Consider the following 21,503-nt stretch of genomic DNA (forward strand, 5'->3'; position numbering starts at 1 on the left):
ACATCATTATCTCTATATACTACTAACATCATAACAATAATCTACATAATAATCAATACCATAATATTTATAATGAATAACATCATTATCTCTATACTACTAACAACATAACAATAATCTACATCAGTCAATATCATAAAATGTATAATCAATAACATCATGAGAGGTAAACAACAGCAACAAAACAATCCCCAACAACAAACTAAAATGACTTGAGAAAAAGATGACCCCTTTATTCAGATGTTTCAAAATACAAAGAATGAACAGATGATTATAATAATACATGGACTAATAATGGAAACACTTCAAGATAAAGAATCTAAGAGAAACACTAAATAAGATAAAGACATAAAGACAAAAGCTAAAAGCAGCAATACATTCTGGAACACAAAACAGACGTAATTGAGCTACTCTCTAAAAATAATCAAAACCCCATGTTACCCAAAACCCCATGTTACCAAAACCCCATGTTACCAAAACCCCACGCTATCCAAAACCCCACGGTACCCAAAACCCCACGGTACCATGGTGGTACAAAACAAACAAAAATGAATAATGGTGGTTACAATCACTCCTTTTAGATTTCTTCCAAGGTTATAAAAAGATAAACTAATTCTTAACTTGTGTTATTAAAATTAGAACCCCTTAAGGTTTGTCACCACATTTTAAACACCAGTCCACTGCTGACCATAGATTTAAAACACAAAACTGACCTAAGATCAGCATGTAGGGTCAGCATCATTCTACTCCTACTCAGTCCCCTGGGCTGCTCTCTCCTCTCCCGGTCCAGCTTCAGCTCTGGAGCTCAGAGAGACCATCTCCATGGCATTGGCATCAACATAAAGATCCATGCTGCTCACCCTGTTCACTCTCTTCTGCCTCCTGGTGGTCTAGGGAGGCACAGCACCAAGAGTGAGTGAGTGAGTCAGTCATGTACTAATAATGGAAACACTTCAAGATAAAGAATCTAAGAGAAACACTAAATAAGATAAAGACATAAAGACAAAAGCTAAAAGCAGCAATACATTATGGAACACAAAAAATACGTAATTGAGCTACTCTCTTAAAATAATTAAAACCCCATGTTACCAAAACCCCATGTTACCATGGTTGCAAAAAAACAAACTAAAAGGAATCATGGTGGTTGCTGTCACTCTTTTTAGATGTCTTCCAAGGTTCTAGAAAGATAAACTAATTCTGAACTTTTCAGCTATTATTAAAATCCCGGTCTCTCGTTCTCTCTGTGTGTGTGTGTGTCTCTGTGTCTCGTTCTCTGCGCGCCTCTCATTCTCATCTGGTTAATCACACACCTTAAACACAGATATAGACCAATGTAGAATCTGAACCCTGCTCAAAGACACAAACATTTAAATGACTTGTAACGTCTGAGTAAATGTCTTTACCTTGTAGTACAGGTAGAAGGTGGTGATGGCTGTCAGTAGGATCAGCAGCACTACAACGTGTCTGATGATGAAGGCTGGCAGAGGAGAGGCTGCAAACAGAAACACCTTTGATGAGGGGACTGGTCATCATCACATAGATCTGTGGGAAATCTGTCAATGACAAAGTTAGAAGTCTGGTTCATGTTCAGTTACCTGTGACGGTGAGGTTGAGGAGCTCGCTCTCAGTGGAGAAGTTATGAGAGAAAACATAATTGTCATAAACACAGCTGTAGTTCCCTTGGTGGGAGTCATCTGCAGCAGGGAAGAGGAAGGCAGCAGAGTGATTGACAGCTGGCTGGGTCTGGGTTCTGTTGGAGCCGGTGAACGTGAGGAGGAAGGAGCCTCCTGGGTACTGTGGCTGAGTGGAGCAGGTGATGGTGAAGTTGTAGCCCCTAAAAACTTCAGGCCCCTGGTGGCCCCTGGAGATCCCTCCCATTGAGTCAGTCAGGAAGATATCAGGCTGGACCAGGAGATCTGTAACAATAAAAGAGAACAAGAAAAACCTCTTCAACTAGTTTCCTATAGATATGACAATAACATCAACATGTAACAGTGCTAGCCACCCTCCCTCACAGGGCAACATGAGTAGTGGGCCTACAGTCACTGAGACAACATATGTTGATATCAGGCTGAAGCAGGACATCTGGAACAAGAGGAGAGAAAAAGAAAACGTAGCTCCTCAACTACTTTCTTTCCTCATTTAGATATGCCAATAACATGACATGTGACAGTGGTAGTGAGTAGAGACGTTCAGTGAGATAACGTTCAAATTCAAAAGCATTCTGGGATATTTAAGTTGTATTTGATTCCTACTTGACTGATTGATCTGTTTTGCAAAGCAGACTTACAAGCTAAACAGTCATTGTGAGAGGTGCAGAGGAAGTTGTATGAATGAAGGAAATCAGTTGAATATAATTATAATATCTTGTTATTACCTGAGCAGATCACTGTGAGTCCAGGAAAGCGATTATTTGTTTTCCCACACTCCCTCAGTGACGGCTCAGACCCAGAACAACGAACTCTAAACCCTATAGTGGTGTTTCCACGTAGAACTGAAACAGTGGAGCCACAACCCAGCTGTCTACACAGTACTGCAGCTACAGCCTCCTTGCTCCAGTCTTCAGCTCCCACAGTCCTCCACTCTCCCTGGTAGTACCGCTCCACTCCACCAGCACAGCGACTGCCTCCTCCCACCAGCCTCACATCATCAGGCTCTGAGAAAAGAATAATAATAATAATATGCCATTTAGCAGACGCTTTTATCCAAAGCGACTTACAGTCATGCGTGCATACATTTTTGTGTACGGGTGGTCCCGGGGATCAAACCCACTACTTTGGCGTTACAAGCGCCGTGCTCTACCAGCTGAGCTACAGAGGACCACAGAGAGAAGAGAGAGAGACAGTAATCTTACTATTTTCACACTAAAACACATCTACAGTGGGCTCCAAAATTACTGGCACCCCTGACTGCACCAACAATACATTAAAAAATATAAACAATACTGTACTTTATTAATGTTTCAATGGAACCAACCAAAATCATACAATTATTTAATACAAAATAAAAGTTACCTAAATCAAGGTTTCATAATTATTGGCACTCCTCATTTAGTACTTAGTGCAACCACCTCAGGCAAGGATAACAGCATGGAGTCTTTTCCTGTAATGTTTGACAAGGTTAAGGAACACATTTGGAGGGATTTTGGACCATTCCTCTATGCAGATCCTTTCAAGATCCTTCACATTCTTGGGTTTGCGCTTATCAACTGCCATCTTCAAATCAGCCCACAGATTTTCGATTGGATTGAGGTCTGACTGAGATGGCGATGGCAGAAGATATATTATTTTTTGTCACAGAACCATTTCTGTGTGGATCTTGAGGTATGTTTTGGGTCATTGTCTTGTTGGAATGTCCACCTACGGCCAAATCCCAGCCTTCTTTGTCAGCCGAAATTGCCTGATACTTGGTGGAATTCATTATGCCATCCAGTGCCCCTGGACCTCTGGAATTAAAACAGCCCCAAAACATCACTGACCCACCACCATATTTCACAGTGGGTATGAGGTGCCTCTCCTTGTATGCATCTCTGTTTCGACGTCAAACATGTCGATGCTGTATCTGACCAAAACGTTCAATTTTGGTCTCATCTGACCAGAGCACCTTCTTCCAGTCATAATGTAAATGACATTTGGCAAACTCAAAGCGCTTGCGTCTGTGTCTTGGGGTCAGAAAGGGCTTTCTTCTGGCAAACCTTCCAAAGAGCCTGTGGTTGTGGAGGTGGCGTCTGATGGTGCTTTTTGAAACCTGGTGACCCCAAGACGCCACCAAGGCCTGCAATTCGTTCACAGTTATTCTTGGGGATTTTGTTGCTTCTCTCACCATCCTCCTCCCTATCCTGGGGGGCAAAATGCATTTGCGTCCTCTACCCGTGACGTTTTCAACTGTTCCATATCTTTTTTATTTTTTTAATAATTGCCCTGACAGTGCTCAGTGGTATATTCAATCGTTTGTGGATCTTCTTGTAGCCATTACCAGATTTATGAAGGTCTACGACCATCTGTCTCTTTTGAACTGCCAGTTATTTTGTTTTCTTCATGGTGTTGGATGACAAAGGGATATTGTTTGCGTGTTACCTCATTTTTATACCCTAGTGAAACAGGAAGTGATGTAATGGCTCAATATAGTTCCTTAAGACTTAGATACACTTAAATAAGTGGAATTTAATTCCTGGTTGATAGAATAATTATTAATGACTAATTATTACACCCTGAAACTGTGTGAAATGTGTTAGAATGTGTGAGTGTAGGACCAGTAAAGACTATGACATTGAGCTACTATTTAGCAATGTGATTAAGAGTTAGACCAGACAACAAGGGACAAGGAGAACTGGCTACAGACAACTGGGAAACCAAGATAAAGAGGCCTCCCAATTAAGGGAGGAGAGAAACGGTTAGGCTTTTTAAGGAGTATGAGGACGGCGATAACTAAGGAATGCAGCCTATGATAAGAACATATGTGTGTGACCTGATGGTTAGGAGAGCAGAGGAAAACAGCCCGCCTAAAAGGGGTGGGATTTTTGTATGACGTGTGAGTATAAAAGATGGACTCTGAAATTGTGATGAACAGAATTCTCAATGAATAAAGGCCTGACTATGCAGACCGGGACTCTGTCTGTTTATTGATCCAAAAGCATTACAACCTTTTGGGAGACGCACAGAGACACTGAAATAGTTGAGTCCAACCATTGAGATTAAAATATTCACTTAACACTGGTTTAATTTTGGTAGATGTTATTTACAATAATCTTTAAGGGTGCAATTAATTGTGAAACCTTGATTTGGAGGACATTGATTTTTAATTTAATCAATAAATGATTTTGGTGGGTTCCATTGGAACATTAATATAGTACAGTATTTCTCACATGTTGGTATTTTCAGTTTCTCTCTATAATTATATTGTTTATATTTTTGTAAGTATTGTTTGTGCATTGCCAAACAGGGGTGCCAGTAATTTTGGAGCCCACTGTATATTGCCTCTCATATTCTTCACTCCAGGCGAGAAACAATGTTGATTGAGTGACAAACTGTTTCTTACCTGAGCAGGTGAGTCCAACAGCATTACCAGGTAGGCAGGTGTTGTTTTTTCTGTCTGAGGTGTCACAGTCCAGGAGAAGGGACTCATTGCCTTTACACTGGAACTCTTTATCCCAGGTCTGACCCTCACCTTCTCCATAGAGCCCCCCCTGTAGAGCTGCAGGAGACCCACAGCCAAGCTCCCCACAGACTACCTCTGCATCCTGCTGGTCAAAGTCAGCTTCACACACTGAGGCCCAGGACTGATTTGACTTCACCTCCAGTCTCCCAGAGCAGACACCAGCTCCATCCACAAGCTGCACAGACTCTGGAGGAAAATAGTTGGTTGAACATTCAATCAGTTTTGTTGATGACACTGTCAAGGACTAAACACAAATATGTTGGATAAAAGATTGTAGTTTGCTATGTTTGATACTGTAAGAGGTGGAAATTGGTTCTTAGTCACTCAGTATAGGGTTGGGAATAATGCAGGCAGGAGACAGGAATAAGTTCACTTCACTTTATAGAAAATAAACAGCTGGACATCCATCAGGCAGCTTCACTTCAGTAACATCTGAACTACAATGATCTGCCCATGCACATCTCCCATAAATGAATATGACAAACACAAATATAATGTTTAAATACATCTAACATCTCTCCCTCTTTAAATGAAAAAACACATAAAACATGATATATGCTAATCTTGTATAATGTACAAATCAAATCTCTCAATATTACCAGTGTCTTACCTGAACAGATCACATGATGATAATATCTACCATTACAGACACCAGGTCCTCCTCCTATGATGTTACACTCTCTAATAGTAGACTCATTTCCACTGCAACCACTTAGTGTGACTCCTCTTCTTCCCTCTTCAACCAGAGGTCCTCTAGATTCAGCTACAACATTCCCACAGCCCAGCTCTCTACACACAACCTTAGCCTCTTTCATTCTCCGCCACCAAGGACATTGACCTGACCACTCTCCTTCATAAAATACTTCCACTGTCCCAGAACAGGAACTGTTCCCATTCACCAGTCTGACTGATTGTTCAGCTGTAAACAGCAGAGAGGAAAACACAGTGGTGAGGACAGATTATGACAGGGCTTCTGTTATTCTAACAGCAGTAATGCTTTGTGGTTGACAAGTATTAGTAGTTCCATAAAACAGTACTTGTTATTGGGTTTTAGAATGGTGTGTACGGACACATGAATTTCTCCATGTGGGATAATAAAGTTGACTAATATTGAACTGCTATAATCACTGTAGATTTATACTCTACCTACCTGGTGGACTGATGCTTTGAGCCTGGATATCTAGAGAGAGAGAGAGAGAGAGACAGAGGAGAGAGAGAGAAAGATGAGAGAGAGAGAGAGGCTGAGGTTAAATGAACATCAACATGACCTTTCATGATGTGATGGGGAAGATAGGCTTATCATTGGTATGATGCAACAACACACGTGTGTACACACACTATAGATACAAAAGTATGTGGACACCCCTTCAAATTAGTGGATTCTATTCCAGCCACACCCCTTCCTGACAGGTGTTTAAAATCGAGCACATAGCCATGCAATCTCCATAGACAAACATTGGCAGTAGAATGGCCCATACAGAAGAGCTCATTGACTTTCAACATGGCACCGTCACAGGATGCCACCTTTCCAACAAGACAGTTTGTCAAATTTCTGCCCTGCAGGAGCTGCCTTGGTCAACTGTAAGTTCTGTTATTGTGAAGGTATATGTCTAGGAGCAACAACGGCTCAGCGTGAAGTGGTAGGCCACACAAGCTCACAGAACGGGACCGCTGAGTGCTGAAGCGGGTAGCGTGTAAAAACCGTCTGTCCTCGGTTGCAACACTCACTACGAGTTCCAAACTGCCTCTGGAAGCAACGTCAACACAAGAACTGTTAGTCGGGAGCTTCATGAAATGGGTTTCCATGGTTGAGCAACCGAACAAACGCCTAAGATCACCATGAGTAATGCCAAGCATCGGCTGGAGTGATGTAAAGCCCACCGCCATTGGACTCTGGAGCATTGAAAACGCGTTCTCTGGAGTGATGAATCACGCTTCACCATCTGGCAGTCCAAAGGAAAAAATCCACACAGCAATGTATATTTAACATTACCTCATGAATGCTCTTGTGGCTGAATGGAAGCAGGTCCCCGCAGCAATGTTCCAACATCTAGTGGAAAGCCTTCCCAGAAGAGTGGAGGCTGTCATAGCAGCAAAGGGGGGACCAACTCCATACTAATGGTCATGATTTTGAAATGAGATGTTCGACGAGCAGGTGTCCACATACTTTTGGTCATTTAGTGTACATTCCCTTTCCATGGAAATGTGTAACTCTCTTTGCAGATGAGTTTATATCTAATTTAATACATTTGCTTTTGTCTGTTTTTTAAATCATTAATTTCAGAGGTCAGAGGTCAAGCTGAGCTGGACCAAGAGTGGAAAATGTTACTGGTTATGATGACATCACTGGTTAACCAGTGATGAAAAGATATTCAGTTGACTGCATGTTAGTCTGTCAGTCCGATATCTTTTGACATCTCTCTCTCTCTCCCTCTCTCTCTCTCTCTCTCTCTCTCTCTCTCTCTCTCTCTCTCTCTCTCTCTCTCTCTCTCTCTCTCTCTCTCTCTCTCTCTCTCTCTCTCTCTCTCTCTCTCTCTCTCTCTCTCTCTCTCTCTCTCTCTCTCTCTCTCTCTCTCTCTCTCTCTGTATCTCCTCTCTCTCTCTCTCTCTGTCTCTCTCTCTCTCTCTCTCTCTCTCTCTCTCTCTCTCTCTCTCTCTCTCTCTCTCTCTCTCTCTCTCTCTGTATCTCCTCTCTCTCTGTCTCTCTCTCTCTCTCTCTCTCTCTCTCTCTCTCTCTCTCTCTCTCTCTCTCTCTCTCTCTCTCTCTCTCTCTCTCTCTGTATCTCCTCTTTCTGTATCTCCTCTGACATATAGCATCAGGCCTGTTGATCTTGACTCAGGTAACATACCTCTAACTTCTACCCCTCCTCCCCCTACTCCTACTCTAACATAAGTCCAATATAATATATAATATACACACTCATTCATTTACATAGATAAATATACAATCAATCATTGAAACACTGAATATACAACAGTCAGATGCACGACACCATCACAACTTAACTGACATTAGTGCCTGTCCCCAGATGGACAGTTATGCTACAGTAAAGTACATTTACAGGTGATCACATCATTGTCCTGCTTTGAGACAGATTTTTACTGTCTGCTTCCAGTTGTATTTTCTTTTACTAGCCCTGTAAATGATCATATATCTTACAATATCAAATCATATCTCAGTAATTGTCACAAGTGTATATCAGTATAACAGCATCCTACCTGTGCTCCAGAACAGGATAATCAATATCACTGCAGGTATCATATCTGTCTCTAACTGGGGCTCCACTGAGCTATACAAGTCTACTGTCATGAAGAGTGGACTGAAGAGTGGAAAATACTGCTAGGCTATATGATTTCTATTTCATTAGTTCATTAGGTCTTTGATGTAATAGCAACTTATCTTGGCTCAGTGGTTGAACCTAGCTAACTACAGTAAACTGATATGTTTTGAAAAACCCCACAGGAAACTGCTGACAGAGTAGCAACGAATTTCGAATAAGTAATTTGTGTCTATTTCACAATAAATTGTGATAGTGTTTTTTTTACCCCTTTTTATTATAATTTTTATCAGGGTGTCATACTGAGACTAAGGTCTCTTTAACAGAGGAGCCCTGAATTACATAAATTACAGAAAATACACATATCAATATGAAATCAAAATGCAAGCAGAAAGCACAACACGGTCATAAAAAACAAACACATTCATCAGTAATAAGGCCCCCCCCCGTCCCCAGTGAAAGTTGCGCCCTTGGTAAACAGTAAAAAGTACAGGACCCAGAATAGACCCCTGCGGGACACCTTTCGTAATATCCAGGAAACCTGATTTAACACCATCAGTAGATACACATTGAGTTCTATCTGTCAAGTCATTTTTTTTACCAGTTACATGCAGCCTGGTCTAGGCCAATTGAGCCAAGCCTCTGAATTAGCAGTGAGTGATCAACAGCCTTTGACAGGTCAATGAAAAGGGCAGCACAATGTTGCCTTCTATCCTTACAGTTAACCACATCATTTATAACTAGGGATGCAGCAGAGATAGTGCTATGACCTGGTCTAAAACCCCACTGATGTACATTTAGAATACATCTTAGCTGAGAATTAATTAAGGATTCTAATATTTTAGCTAGGCAAAAAAGTTTATAAATAGGGCTATAATTATTTAGGTCACAAGGGGTCACCACCTTTGTGAAGGAGGAGTACATGGGCCGCCTTCCAAACCTTGGGGATAGTACCAGATATAACTGTCAGGTTACGGGTTGATGATTCAGCAATCAGGGGGGCAGAGAGCTGCAGTAGAAATGGATCAAGCATATCAGCCCCAGTGGATTTTTTGTTTTTACATCAATCTTAAGCAAGACATCTAGCACAATACAGATAGTAAATAGTTGAAATGAAACAAAGATTGACTAGAAGTTGACGGGTCAACCGTTGAGTCAGCTAGAGGCTGGCAGAGGGAAGAGCAGTCGATTGACTGACCAGGGTCAACTAAACCACCGTTTCTCTCAAATAAAAAGCCAGCCGAGGTAACATGATGATTAAAAGCATCCCTTATTCCATTCTTCTCAGTTATGATGCCAGAGTCAGGCAGAACTCCCTCCTAGCTTGAAAAACCTACCCTTTTGTTTCAGTTTGTTAGGGACAAGAAACGTATTCTACCTAAGCTACATCAACACAATGTAATGAAGAATGTTATTATTGTTTTCAAGTGAGTACACAACTCTAGTCTAGGCTGTAAACTGCAGTGAATAGCCCAGGTCATTTGAATAACCGTTCAAAAGCCAGGCGTTTTGAATACATATTAATTTCAAAATAACTGCATCTAGCCTGTCTGATTTGGATCAGTTATGGGTTTTTACTCTGCAGTTTAACCTAGAAGGTCCATGAACATTAGCAGGACAGTAATATTCTGTATTTTGTCATGATGTATCATCTAACAGAAACAGGCTAACGCATATGAATTATAATAATGCGCGAGCGCGGAGGAAGTTGGATCCATTCCTTCCGCGTTTGGCGTCAGTGTTTTCAACAGCGTTAGAAAATGAGGTGGGGACTCCAGGGATCCTCTCTACTCTCTCCTCACCTCCTTCTCTAAACCCATTGGAGGAGAAGGTCAAAGGGGAAACCTCCGGCTTTCTCATCTAATGGGTTTTGAGAAGGAGTCGAGGAGAGAGGAGTGAGGACGCAAGGATTATGCAATTGAGAATCTCCTCATTAGTGGAGAGGGAAAAACAAGTGTGGGTGTCTGAAGGTGGGTGTTGCTAAATAAGTGTGAGGATCAACATAAGTGGGTGTATGGAAATATAACAGCTAATTGCGCTGATTGGTTGCCACTCAAAACCGTTTTGCGTGGCTGCTTGCTGCTTCCGTGTTGCATTTTAGCTAAGCGGGTTAGGCAGGTTAGGATAATGAATGTGTCAGGTTAGGATAATTAACATGTCAGGTTAGGATAATTAACGTGGCAGGTTAGGAGAACTAATGTGGCAGGTTAGGATCATTAACGTGGCAGGTTAGGAGAACTAATGTGGCAGGTTAGGATAATTAACTTAGCAGTTTAGGAGAACTAATGTGGCAGGTTAGGATAATTAACGTGGCAGGTTAGGATAATTAACGTGGCAGGTTAGGATAATTAACGTGGCAGGTTAGGAGAACTAATGTGGCAGGTTAGGATAATTAACGTGGCAGGTTAGGAGAACTAATGTGGCAGGTTAGGATAATTAACGTGGCAGGTTAGGATAATTAACGTGGCAGGTTAGGAGAACTAATGTGGCAGGTTAGGATAATTAACGGGGCAGGTTAGGAGAACTAATGTGGCAGGTTAGGATAATTAACGGGGAATGTTAGGAGAACTAATGTGGCAGGTTAGGATAATTAACGGGGCAGGTTAGGAGAACTAATGTGGCAGGTTAGGATAATTAACGGGGAATGTTAGGAGAACTAATGTGGCAGGTTAGGATAATTAACGGGGCAGGTTAGGAGAACTAATGTGGCAGGTTAGGATAATTAACGTGGCAGGTTAGGAGAACTAATGTGGCAGGTTAGGATAATTAACGTGGCAGGTTAGGATAACTAATGTAGCAGGTTAGGATAACTAATGTAGCAGGTTAGGATAATTAACGGGGCAGGTTAGGATAATTAACGGGGCAGGTTAGGATAACTAATGTAGCAGGTTAGGATAACTAATGTAGCAGGTTAGGATAACTAATTTGGCAGGTTAGGATAACTAATGTAGCAGGTTAGGATAATTAACGTGGCAGGTTAGGATAACTAATGTGGCAGGTTAGGATAATTAACGTGGCACGTTAGGATAATTAATGTGGCAGGTTAGGATAATTAATGTAGCAGGTTAGGAGAACTAACTTCGCTGGTTAGGAGAATTAATGTGACAGGTTAGGATAATTAACGTGACAGGTTGTAGGAGTAACCTAGCAGATCAGGATAATGAGGTTAGGAAAAGAGTTAGGGTTAGGTTTAGCTAAATTGCTACAAGGAAGCAGCAAGCAGCCACACAAAAAATGGTCTTGAGTGGCAAACAATCTGCCCAATTAGCTGTTAAGTTTCCATACACCCTCTTCTGTTGATCCTCCCACTTCTTTAGCAACACCCACTTTCAGACACACTCCATGCATGCAGTTACCCTCTGGGAGAATCTCAATTGTTTACTCCTCCCGTTCTCTCTCTTCACCTCCTCAAAACCCATTGGAGGATAAGGTCAGAGGGGCGGGACCTCTGGCTTTCTCATCCAATGGGTTTTGAGAAGGAGGCGAGGAGTGTGTAATTGAGATTCTCCCCATGACTGGGAAAGGGTACCATAAAGCAGTGTGCACTGTATAGAGCTCGCCAGCTTGAAGCCTAAATGAATGGGGAAAGACTAGTGTTTTGGGATAAACGCTGAAAATAAGGTCTGAGATGAACACAGACTTAGTAGATCTTATACGTTTTGTTGTATGAGTTAATATCAGTCAGGTAACATGACCTTTATGAATTATGAAGCCTTTATGTTTTGTTCTGTGAGATAATATCAGTCAGGTAACATGACCTTTATGAATTATGAAGTCTTTATGGGCTTTTTCGTTTTCGGGTACCCAGAGGACCCTCTCATGTGCATTTTACCAGTAACCCTCTGGTTTCATGAGTCTTCTCAAGGACCCCCTGTGGATAGTCCAAGTACCCGCAGGGGTCCTAGTACCCCTGGTTGGGAAACACTGCTAGTGAATACGGTACATTTGTCTTCCTGTCGTACAGTTACATGGCCAGGAGATGGCGATGTTTACCCAGTCTGGGCCAGGGTTGCACTACAGAACTAACACTGCTGAACCAGGCCTACGGTGGAAAACAATCCTTTATCAAGGTAATGATTCCATTCATATCTAGCTAGGCCTGTATTCATTTTTATATAGTATTTTAGTTCCTAATGAATAACATTACATGGACAATGGGGACCTGATCCTAGATCAGCAGTACTCCTATTTTTCTCCTGATTGAAATGGTAAAACCTCACCACACGCACATTACGTTAATTCTCCTAATTGGCTACGTTAGTTCTCCTAACCCGCTACGTTAGTTCTCCTAACCTGCCACGTTAATTAACCTAACCTGCTACACTAATTATCCTAACCCGCTACGTTAGTTCTCCTAACCTGCCACGTTAATTATCCTATCCTGCCACGTTAATTATCCTAACCTGCCACGTTAATTATCCTAACCTCCCACATTAATTATCTTAACCTGCTACATTAGTTATCCTAACCTGCTACACAAATTATTCTAACCTGCTTGGTTAGTTCTCCTAACCTGCTACATTAGTTATCCTAACCTCCCACGTTAATTATCCTAACCTGCTACATTATATATCCTAACCTCCGCAGTGGCGTGTATTCATGGTTGCCAAGGGAAGCCAGGCTTCCCCCAAAAAATGACCAAGAGCAAAACATATAATATAATGTATCTTTCATCTCTCTGTGTTTCATCATTTTCCTTCAATTAGCAAGAGGCTGAATGTACCTCACCGGAGAAAGCATCTGAGCGAGTGAAACGGTGCCCCTCTGTCTCTGTATGTGTAGGCCATTCTATCTGATGCTGTCTGGTTAAAAAGAGTATGACTTTGCTGCCGCCCTGTAGCATTGAATGCTAACATTTGGCCTCCCTTGATCATAAAAAAATAATTAAAACGCCAAATAGCGTTGAGCTAAACTGTGAATGGTCCTGAAATGAATAAAATAAAATTACAAATTGCATAATGACCCCTGCGCCCACCAGACCCCCCACCCGACCCCTCGCACCACCCCTAGGAGGCCGCCCCAGAGTTTGGGAACTACTGATCTATCTGATGCTGTCTAGTTCAAAATAATATGACACTGCTGCCGCCCTGTAGCATTGAATGCAAGGGAAGCCAGCGAACATTTGGCCTCCCTTGATAATACAAAATAATAATAAAAGCCAATCAGCGTTGAGCTAAACTGTGAATGGTCCTGGCACTTACCCAGAAAGATATAAAATAAAAATTAGCATACTCCTGTCTATACAGAAATAAATAAAAGCATTCAAAATAGGCTTCTAAAGCATGATTTGGGCACAGAGGATCATTCATTAGCTTCTTAAAAATATATATATGTTGTGGATTGTTTTAAATCTCATTGCCTACTGTCGGAAGGAAAGGCAGCTTGCACAATATCGACAGATAATTGTTGAGTTGAGACTGTCAGTGAAAAGCAGAGGCCCAGCCAGGCATATCGCAATATTTCCAAATACAATCGTGGGAAAACATAATTTGGAAAGCAAATGTCTATTGCTGTAAAGAGAAGGCAGTGAAAATACTTTAATCTTTCTTTTATATAGTTATTAAAATTCTCAACTTAATTGAGTGAACAACAGTAATGCCTATCTTATTGGCACCAGCAGAGAGTATCATTGTTGGGTCAGTGCCACTTAAAAGTTCTTTTTCTGAAAATAATGTACGTTTTAAATATAATTTCCTGCAATTCTGAACATTTTGCCATGGGGCATAGAGAAAATGTTGCCGTTCTGAAGCAAGTTTGCTGCAATTCAACACATTTTGCCAAAGGGTGGAGGTAAATGTTTGCCTTTTGTAATATGATATCTGATAATCAATGGGTCCCAACCCGGTCGGTAATTCGACCATTCTTACTACAAGACTAATTTACCAATCTAATAAAATGTTGCTGACATGGGCTAATTGAGTGACTGCTGAAGCACAAATGTCTAAATGGCACCTTGTGTATTCTATTATTCTAACTCAACAGTAAGCTGATACCCCGACTAACGGTTTATAGACCAGGCAATGAAATGATCACAACTGATCTGGTTGTATTATGGCTTTCCCCCCCAGTAAATTTACCCACACACCACTACTGAAGTTAACGAATTGCATTCTTCCAATTTTTCATGTATTTGTCAGTCAACTGATATCATCATAATTTTTTTACAAAATTCAAGTCATTTGGGATCATTCTGACTCCAACGAAAAGCATCTAATTCCGCCTATAGTAATTTGATAGGACCTTCATTAAAAAGTCTGCCAACAGTATAAATAGTTGATAGAACTGCAATATAGAACTCAGATACAGACAGCTGTATTGGTGTGTATTCTCAGAAAGGTAGTTATTCTAAGGCAAATCTAAAAAAGTATTTATTTGAATCCAGGGGGACCTGTATCAGTGATTTAGACCAGATAAACAGATCACCTGCAGAAATGAAGAACCTTACGTACTCGCCTGGTTATAACTGGTTATAACTAGGTATGACCGTGTACACAATCAAAATGACCTTGCATATATGCTTAGTTGCAGTCACAACAGTTCATAAGTCTGTCAGTGGGATGAATACTTGTTGAAACTGTAATGCAGAAACCAGCTACCCTCTAAACGTACACATAGCGCTGTATTGGTGGGTATTCTTTGAAGAATAGTTGGTTATTCCACGGGAAATGTTATATAAATACCATCATTCCTATAATATCTTCCAATATTCTATATGTGCAACTTGTTGTGTTATGTGGGTTGCTATAACATTTGGTTTGAAGTGACTTTGAGGATTTGGGCATGATTTTTGAAGCGATGCTAATGCTGGCTGTGGGGTAAGTAAATAAAGACAGATAAGACATATTTTTGGTCATTGTATCTCAGGATCAATGTATGAATTACTTTTTGCCATTTGTACTTCTACTTTTTGCACAGACAGCTCACACTCTCCTACACACACCAGCTGGCTGAGAGGGCCCTAGTGGAGCCGGCTTGCTGAGAGGACCCTAGTGGAGCCAGCTGGCTGACAGGGCCCTAGTGGAGCCGGCTGGCTGAGCGGGCCCTAGTGGAGCCAGTTGGCTGAGAGGGCCCTAGTGGAGACGGCTGGCTGAGAGGGCCCTAGTGGAGACGGCTGGCTGAGAGGGCCCTAGTGGAGCCGGCTGGCCCTAGTGGAGACGGCTGGCTGAGAGGGCCCTAATGGAGCCGGCTGGCTGAGCAGGCCCTAGTGGAGCCAGTTGGCTGAAAGGGCCCTAGTGGAGACGGCTGGCTGAGAGGGCCCTAGTGGAGCCACCTGGCTGAGAGGGCCCTAGTGGAGCCACCTGGCTGAGAGGGCCCTAGTAAATAGGTCATTTAGCAGATGCTCTTATCCAGAGCGACTTACAGGAGCAATTAGGGTTAAGTGCCTTGCTCAAGGGCACATCGACAGATTTTTCACCTAGTCGGCTCGGGGATTAGAACCAGCGACCTTTCGGTTACTGGCACAACACTCTTAACCACTAAGCTACCTGCCACCCCTAGTGGTAACAGCTGGCTGAAAGGGCCCTAGTGGAGCCAGTTGGCTGAGAGGGCACTAGTGGGGCCAGCTGGCTGAAAGGGCCCTAGTGGAGCCAGTTGGCTGAGAGGGCCCTAGTGGGGCCAGCTGGCTGAGAGGGCCCTAGTGGAGCCAGTTGGCTGAGAGGGCGCTAGTGGAGACAGCTGGCTGAGAGGGCCCTAGTGGAGCCAGTTGGCTCAGAGGGCCCTAGTGTAGCCGGCTTGCTGAGAGGGCTTAGTGGAGCCAGTTGGCTGAGGGCCCTAGTGGAGCCGGCATGCTGAGAGGGCCCTAGTGAAGCTCCAGCCATATTTTTGGTCATTGTTTCTCAGGATCAATGTATGAATGTATTTTTGTCAATAAAATTAAATATATTTCCAATGTTAGTGTACCGCTCCTTTAAATGGCAGTCATTTTTACCACCTAAATATGACAACATTTGTATTTACTTAAAAATAAATGATACTACAATCAAATTATGGTAAATCTGCTTTTTAGTACTTACTTTGGAAAAAAGCTGCACATTATTTAAGGGAAAAATATATTGTTTTGTTTTACAGAATCTGCAAATGAATTGTCATTTAACAAAAATGATGTTTATTTCATTTCAGATAACAGTAAGTACATGTCCATTGATGTCCTTAAGAGTCGATTGATGCACTAATTAAAATAATACAATAAATCCCCTTCAAAATCCATCTGTTTAAGATAGAGATTAGTTTTTTTTGCATGGGCTGCATCTCAATCTACTTCATCCACCTGTATGTCTGCCTTCCGCATCCCAAAAATCACTATAGGTAGAGAGAAGACAGGCTATGTGCCACACTGCCCACAAAATGAGGTGGAAACTGAGCTGCACTTCCTAACCTCCTGCCAAATAAACGATGATATGAGAGAGACATATTTCCCTCAGATTACAAGGACCCCCAAATACTTTGAAAACAAATATAATATTGATAAGCTCCCATATCTGTTAGGTGAAATACTGCAGTGTGCAATCATGGCAGCAAAATGTGTGACCTGTGATAAGAATAGGGTAACCAGTGGAGAACAAACACCACAGTAAATAAAACCTAGGCCTAGATTTATCAGTTTATTTCATTTCCTTTGCCATTTGTACTTCTACTTTTTACACACAAGCTCACACTCTCCTACACACACCAGCTGGCTGAGAGGGCCCTAGTGGAGCCGGCTTGCTGAGAGGACCCTAGTGGAGCCAGCTGGCTGAGAGGACCCTAGTGGAGCCACCTGGCTGAGAGGGTCCTAGTGGAAACACCTGGCTGAGAGGGCCCTAGTGGAGACGGCTGGCTGAGAGGACCCTAACGGAGCCGTCTGGCTGAGCAGGCCCTAGTGGAGCCAGTTGGCTGAAAGGGCCCTAGTGGAGACGGCTGGCTGAGAGGGCCCTAGTGGAGCCACCTGGCTGAGAGGGCCCTAGTAAATAGGTCATTTAGTAGACGCTCTTATCCAGAGCGACTTACAGGAGCAATTAGGGTTATGTGCCTTGCTCAAGGGCACATCGACAGATTTTTCACCTAGTCGGCTTGGGGATTAGAACCAGCGACCTTTCGGTTACAGGCACAACGCTCTTAACCACTAAGCTACCTGCCACCCCTAGTGGTAACAGCTGGCTGAAAGGGCACTAGTGGGGCCAGTTGGCTGAGAGGGCCCTAGTGGAGCCAATTGGCTGAGAGTGCCCTAGTGGAGCCACCTGGCTGAGAGGGCCCTAGTGGAGCCACATAGCTGAGAGGGCCCTAGTGGAGACAGCTGGCTGAGAGGGCCCTAGTGGAGCCAGTTGGCTGAGAGGGCCCTAGTGGAGCCGGCTGGCTGAGAGGGCTTAGTGGAGCCAGTTGGCTGAGGGCCCTAGTGGAGCCGGCATGCTGAGAGGGCCCTAGTGAAGCTCCAGCCATATTTTTGGTCATTGTTTCTCAGGATCAATGTATGAATGTATTTTTGTCAATAAAATTAAATAGATTTCCAATGTTGGTGTACCGCTCCTTTAAATGGCAGTCATTTTTACCACCTAAATATGACACCTTTTGTATTTACTTAAAAATAAATGATACTACAATCAAATTATGGTAAATCGGCTTTTTAGTACTTACTTTGGAAAAAAGCTGCACATTATTTAAGGGAAAAATATATTGTTTTGTTTTACAGAATCTGCAAATGAATTGTCATTGAACAAAAATGATGTTTATTTCATTTCAGATAACAGTAAGTACATGTCCATTGATGTCCTTAAGAGTCGATTGATGCACTAATTAAAATAATACAATAAATCCCCATCAAAATCCATCTGTTTAAGATATAGATTAGTTTTTTTGCATGGGCTGCATCTCAATCTACTTCATCCGCCTGTATGTCTGCCTTCCGCATCCCAAAAATCACCATAGCTAGAGATAAGACAGGCTTTGTGCCACACTGCCCACAAAATGAGGTGGAAACTGAGCTGCCCCTCCTAACCTCCTGCCAAATAAACGATGATATGAGAGACACATATTTCCCTCAGATTACAAGGACCCCCAAATACTTTGAAAAAATATATAATATTGATAAGCTCCCATATCTGTTAGGTGAAATACTGCAGTGTGCAATCATGGCAGCAAAATGTGTGACCTGTGATAAGAATAGGGTAACCAGTGGAGAACAAACACCACAGTAAATAAAACCTAGGCCTAGATTTATCCGTTTATTTCATTTCCTTTGCCATTTGTACTCCTACTTTTTGCACAGACAGCTCACACTCTCCTACACACACCAGCTGGCTGAGAGGGCCCTAGTGGAGCCACCTGGCTGAGAGGGCCCTAGTGGAGCCACCTGGCTGAGAGGACCCTAGTGGAGCCACCTGGCTGAGAGGACCCTAGTGGAGCCACCTGGCTGAGAGGGCCTAGTGGAGCCAGCTGGCTGAGAGGGCCTAGTGGAGCCAGCTAGTTTATATTTCATTTACAGTGTATTGACCGACGGCCTATACAGGTCAGGACTGATACACTCGTTTTTTATTTTTATTTTTATATAGTTAAATTATTAACATTTCAAATGTCTTTCTCTTTTGAAACTTTTGTGTGTTTAAAATGTACTGTTTGTGATTGTTTATTTCACTTGCTTTGTCAACGTTAACATATGTTTCCCATGTCAATGAAACCCCTTTGAATTGAACTGAGAGAAAGAGTGAGAGAGAGAGAGAGAGGGGGAGGGGCAAAAGAGAGGAGAAATGAACATCAACGTGACCTTTCATGATGTGATGGAGAAGATAGGCTTATCATTGGTATGGTGCAACAACACACGTGATGTGATGGAGAAGATAGGCTTATAGTTGGTGTGGTGCAACAACACACGTGATGTGATGGGGAAGATAGGCTTATCGTTGGTATGATGCAACAACACCCATGTGTACACACATTCCCCTTCCGTGGAAAGGTGAACCTCATTTTTGCAGATTAGTTTATATATAATTTAATACCTTTGCTTTTGTCTGTTTTTGAAATCATTCATTTCATAGGTCAGAGGTCAAGCTGAGCCGTACCAGGAGTGGAAGAGTGGAAAAGGTTACTGGTTATGATGACATAACTGGTGAGAAGTCAGTAATGAAAAGATATTCAGTTGACTGCGTGTTAGTCTGTCAGCCCTATCTCTTTTGACATCTCCCTCTCTCTACTCCTCTTCTCTCTCACTATCCATCTCCCCTCCCCTCCTCCTCTGTCCAATAGCCGCAGGAAGTAGTTTGAGGGTGTAGAAATACAGCTAAACCTAGGGTATGGCTAAATGGGGTGTGTAGAAACACAACTAAACCTAGTGTATGGCTAAATGGGGTCTCTATCTCCCCTCCCCTCCCCTCCCCTCTTCTGTCCCCTCCCCTCTCCTCTCTCTCCACTACGCTCTCCTCCGCCCCCCACCCATCCTCTCTCCTCCAACCCCATCTCTCTCTGCTCATCTCTCGCAGCCCTTTGACATCTCCCTCTCTATCTCCCCTCCCGTCCTCTGTCCCCTCTTCTCTCTCTCCACTACCCTCCCCTCCTCTCTCTCTCTCTCTCTCTCTTCCTGACATATAGCATCAGGCTTGTTGAGCTTGACTCAGTTGACTTGGGTAACAGACCTCTAGCTACCCCCCTTCCCCTTGCTCTGTTGAACCTTTAATAAACCTTTATTTAACTAGGCAAGTCAGTTAAGAACAAATTCTTATTTACAATGATGGCCTACCCAGGCCAAACCCTCCCCTAACCCGGACGATGCTGGGCCAATTGTGCGCCGCTCTATGGGACTCCCAATCCCGGCCGGTTGTGATATAGCCTGGGATCGAACCCGGGTCTGTAGTGACGCCTCTACCACTGCGATGCAGTGCCTATGATCACTGCGCCTCTCGGGAGGCCATAGAAAAATAAGACGAATATTAAATAGATACATCATATATACTCTCATTCATTTCCATAGGGACAGATACAATCAATCATTGACACACTGAATATACAACATCACATACACCATCACACCTTAAATGACATTAGTGCCTGTCCCCAGATGGACAGTTATTGTCACGCCCTGGCTCTGGGGACTCTTTAATGTTGAGCCAGGGTGTGTAGGTTTCATTGTTTAGTTTTCTATGTTTGTGTTCTAGATCGTTTAGATCTATGTTGGCCAGGGTGGTTCCCAATCAGAGGCAGCTGTAGATCGTTGTCTCTGATTGGGTACCATACTTAGGCAGCCTGTTTGGCACTGTTATTTTGTGGGATCTTGTTCCGTTTGGTTTGTGTTATGACCTAGGACTTCACGTATCGTTTGGTTTATTGTTTTGGTTCGTGTGTGTACTAAATAAAGTATGTACGCCTATCACGCTGCGCCTTGGTCCGCTTCCGTCAACGATCGTGACAGAAGATCCCACCACCAGAGGACCAAGCAGCGTGCCAAACAGGAGAAGTTGGCGATGTCCCAGGTGGGTGAATGGTGGTCTTGGGAGGACATATTCGCGGGCAGAGGGCCATGGGCAAAAGTAAATGCCCAGGCAGGAGAGGAGAAACGGCGCCAACCGTGCCGACGTCGGACACGCGTGAGGCAACCCCAAGACATTTTTTGGGGGGGGCACACGGCGTGGACGACGGGGCTGCTGGAGGCAGCTACAGGACAAATCGGCGGACTATGAGAGGAGGCCACCAGGTTTGGGGGGCTGGAAGGGTGGTTGGCGGAGCCTAGAGGTAGAGCAGAGCCAACTCCCCGTACTCAGGCTAGGCAGCGTGAGACTGGGCAGGTTCAGTGTTATGCGGAGCCACGTACTGTGCCGCGAGTGTTCCGGCACAGTCCTGTACGTCCTGTGCTAGCACCACGCACGTGTCGTGCTAAGGTGGGCATGTGGTGCGCGTCGTCAGCCCGGTCCGGCCTGTTCCTGCTCCCCGCACCAAGCCAGTGGTGCGCGTCGCCAGCCCGGTCTGGCCTGTTCCTGCTCCCCGCACCAAGCCTGTGGTGCGCGTCGCCAGCCCGGTCCGGCCTATTCCTGCTTCCCGCACCAAGCCTGTGGTGAGCGTCGTCAGCCCGGTCCGGCCTGTTCCTGCTCCCCGCACCAAGGCAGTGGT

General features: G+C 43.4%; 1 protein-coding gene across 1 annotated transcript; it reads right to left on the minus strand.

The window, feature by feature from the left end:
- Positions 1-513: 513 nt before the first annotated feature.
- On the minus strand, positions 514-2,401 carry LOC311122026 (uncharacterized protein). Its single transcript, XM_084196453.1, has 4 exons — positions 2,378-2,401; positions 1,596-1,916; positions 1,404-1,492; positions 514-890 (listed from the first exon to the last, which is right to left on the minus strand). Exons 2-4 carry the CDS (start codon positions 1,876-1,878, stop codon positions 750-752), a joined length of 513 nt encoding a protein of 170 aa, XP_084052579.1. The 5' UTR covers positions 1,879-1,916; positions 2,378-2,401; the 3' UTR covers positions 514-749.
- Positions 2,402-21,503: the final 19,102 nt, after the last annotated feature.

Source organism: Coregonus lavaretus (assembly GCF_964263955.1).
Source record: "Coregonus lavaretus genome assembly, contig: HAP1_SCAFFOLD_4231, whole genome shotgun sequence".
In the NCBI taxonomy this organism is placed as follows: domain Eukaryota; kingdom Metazoa; phylum Chordata; class Actinopteri; order Salmoniformes; family Salmonidae; genus Coregonus; species Coregonus lavaretus.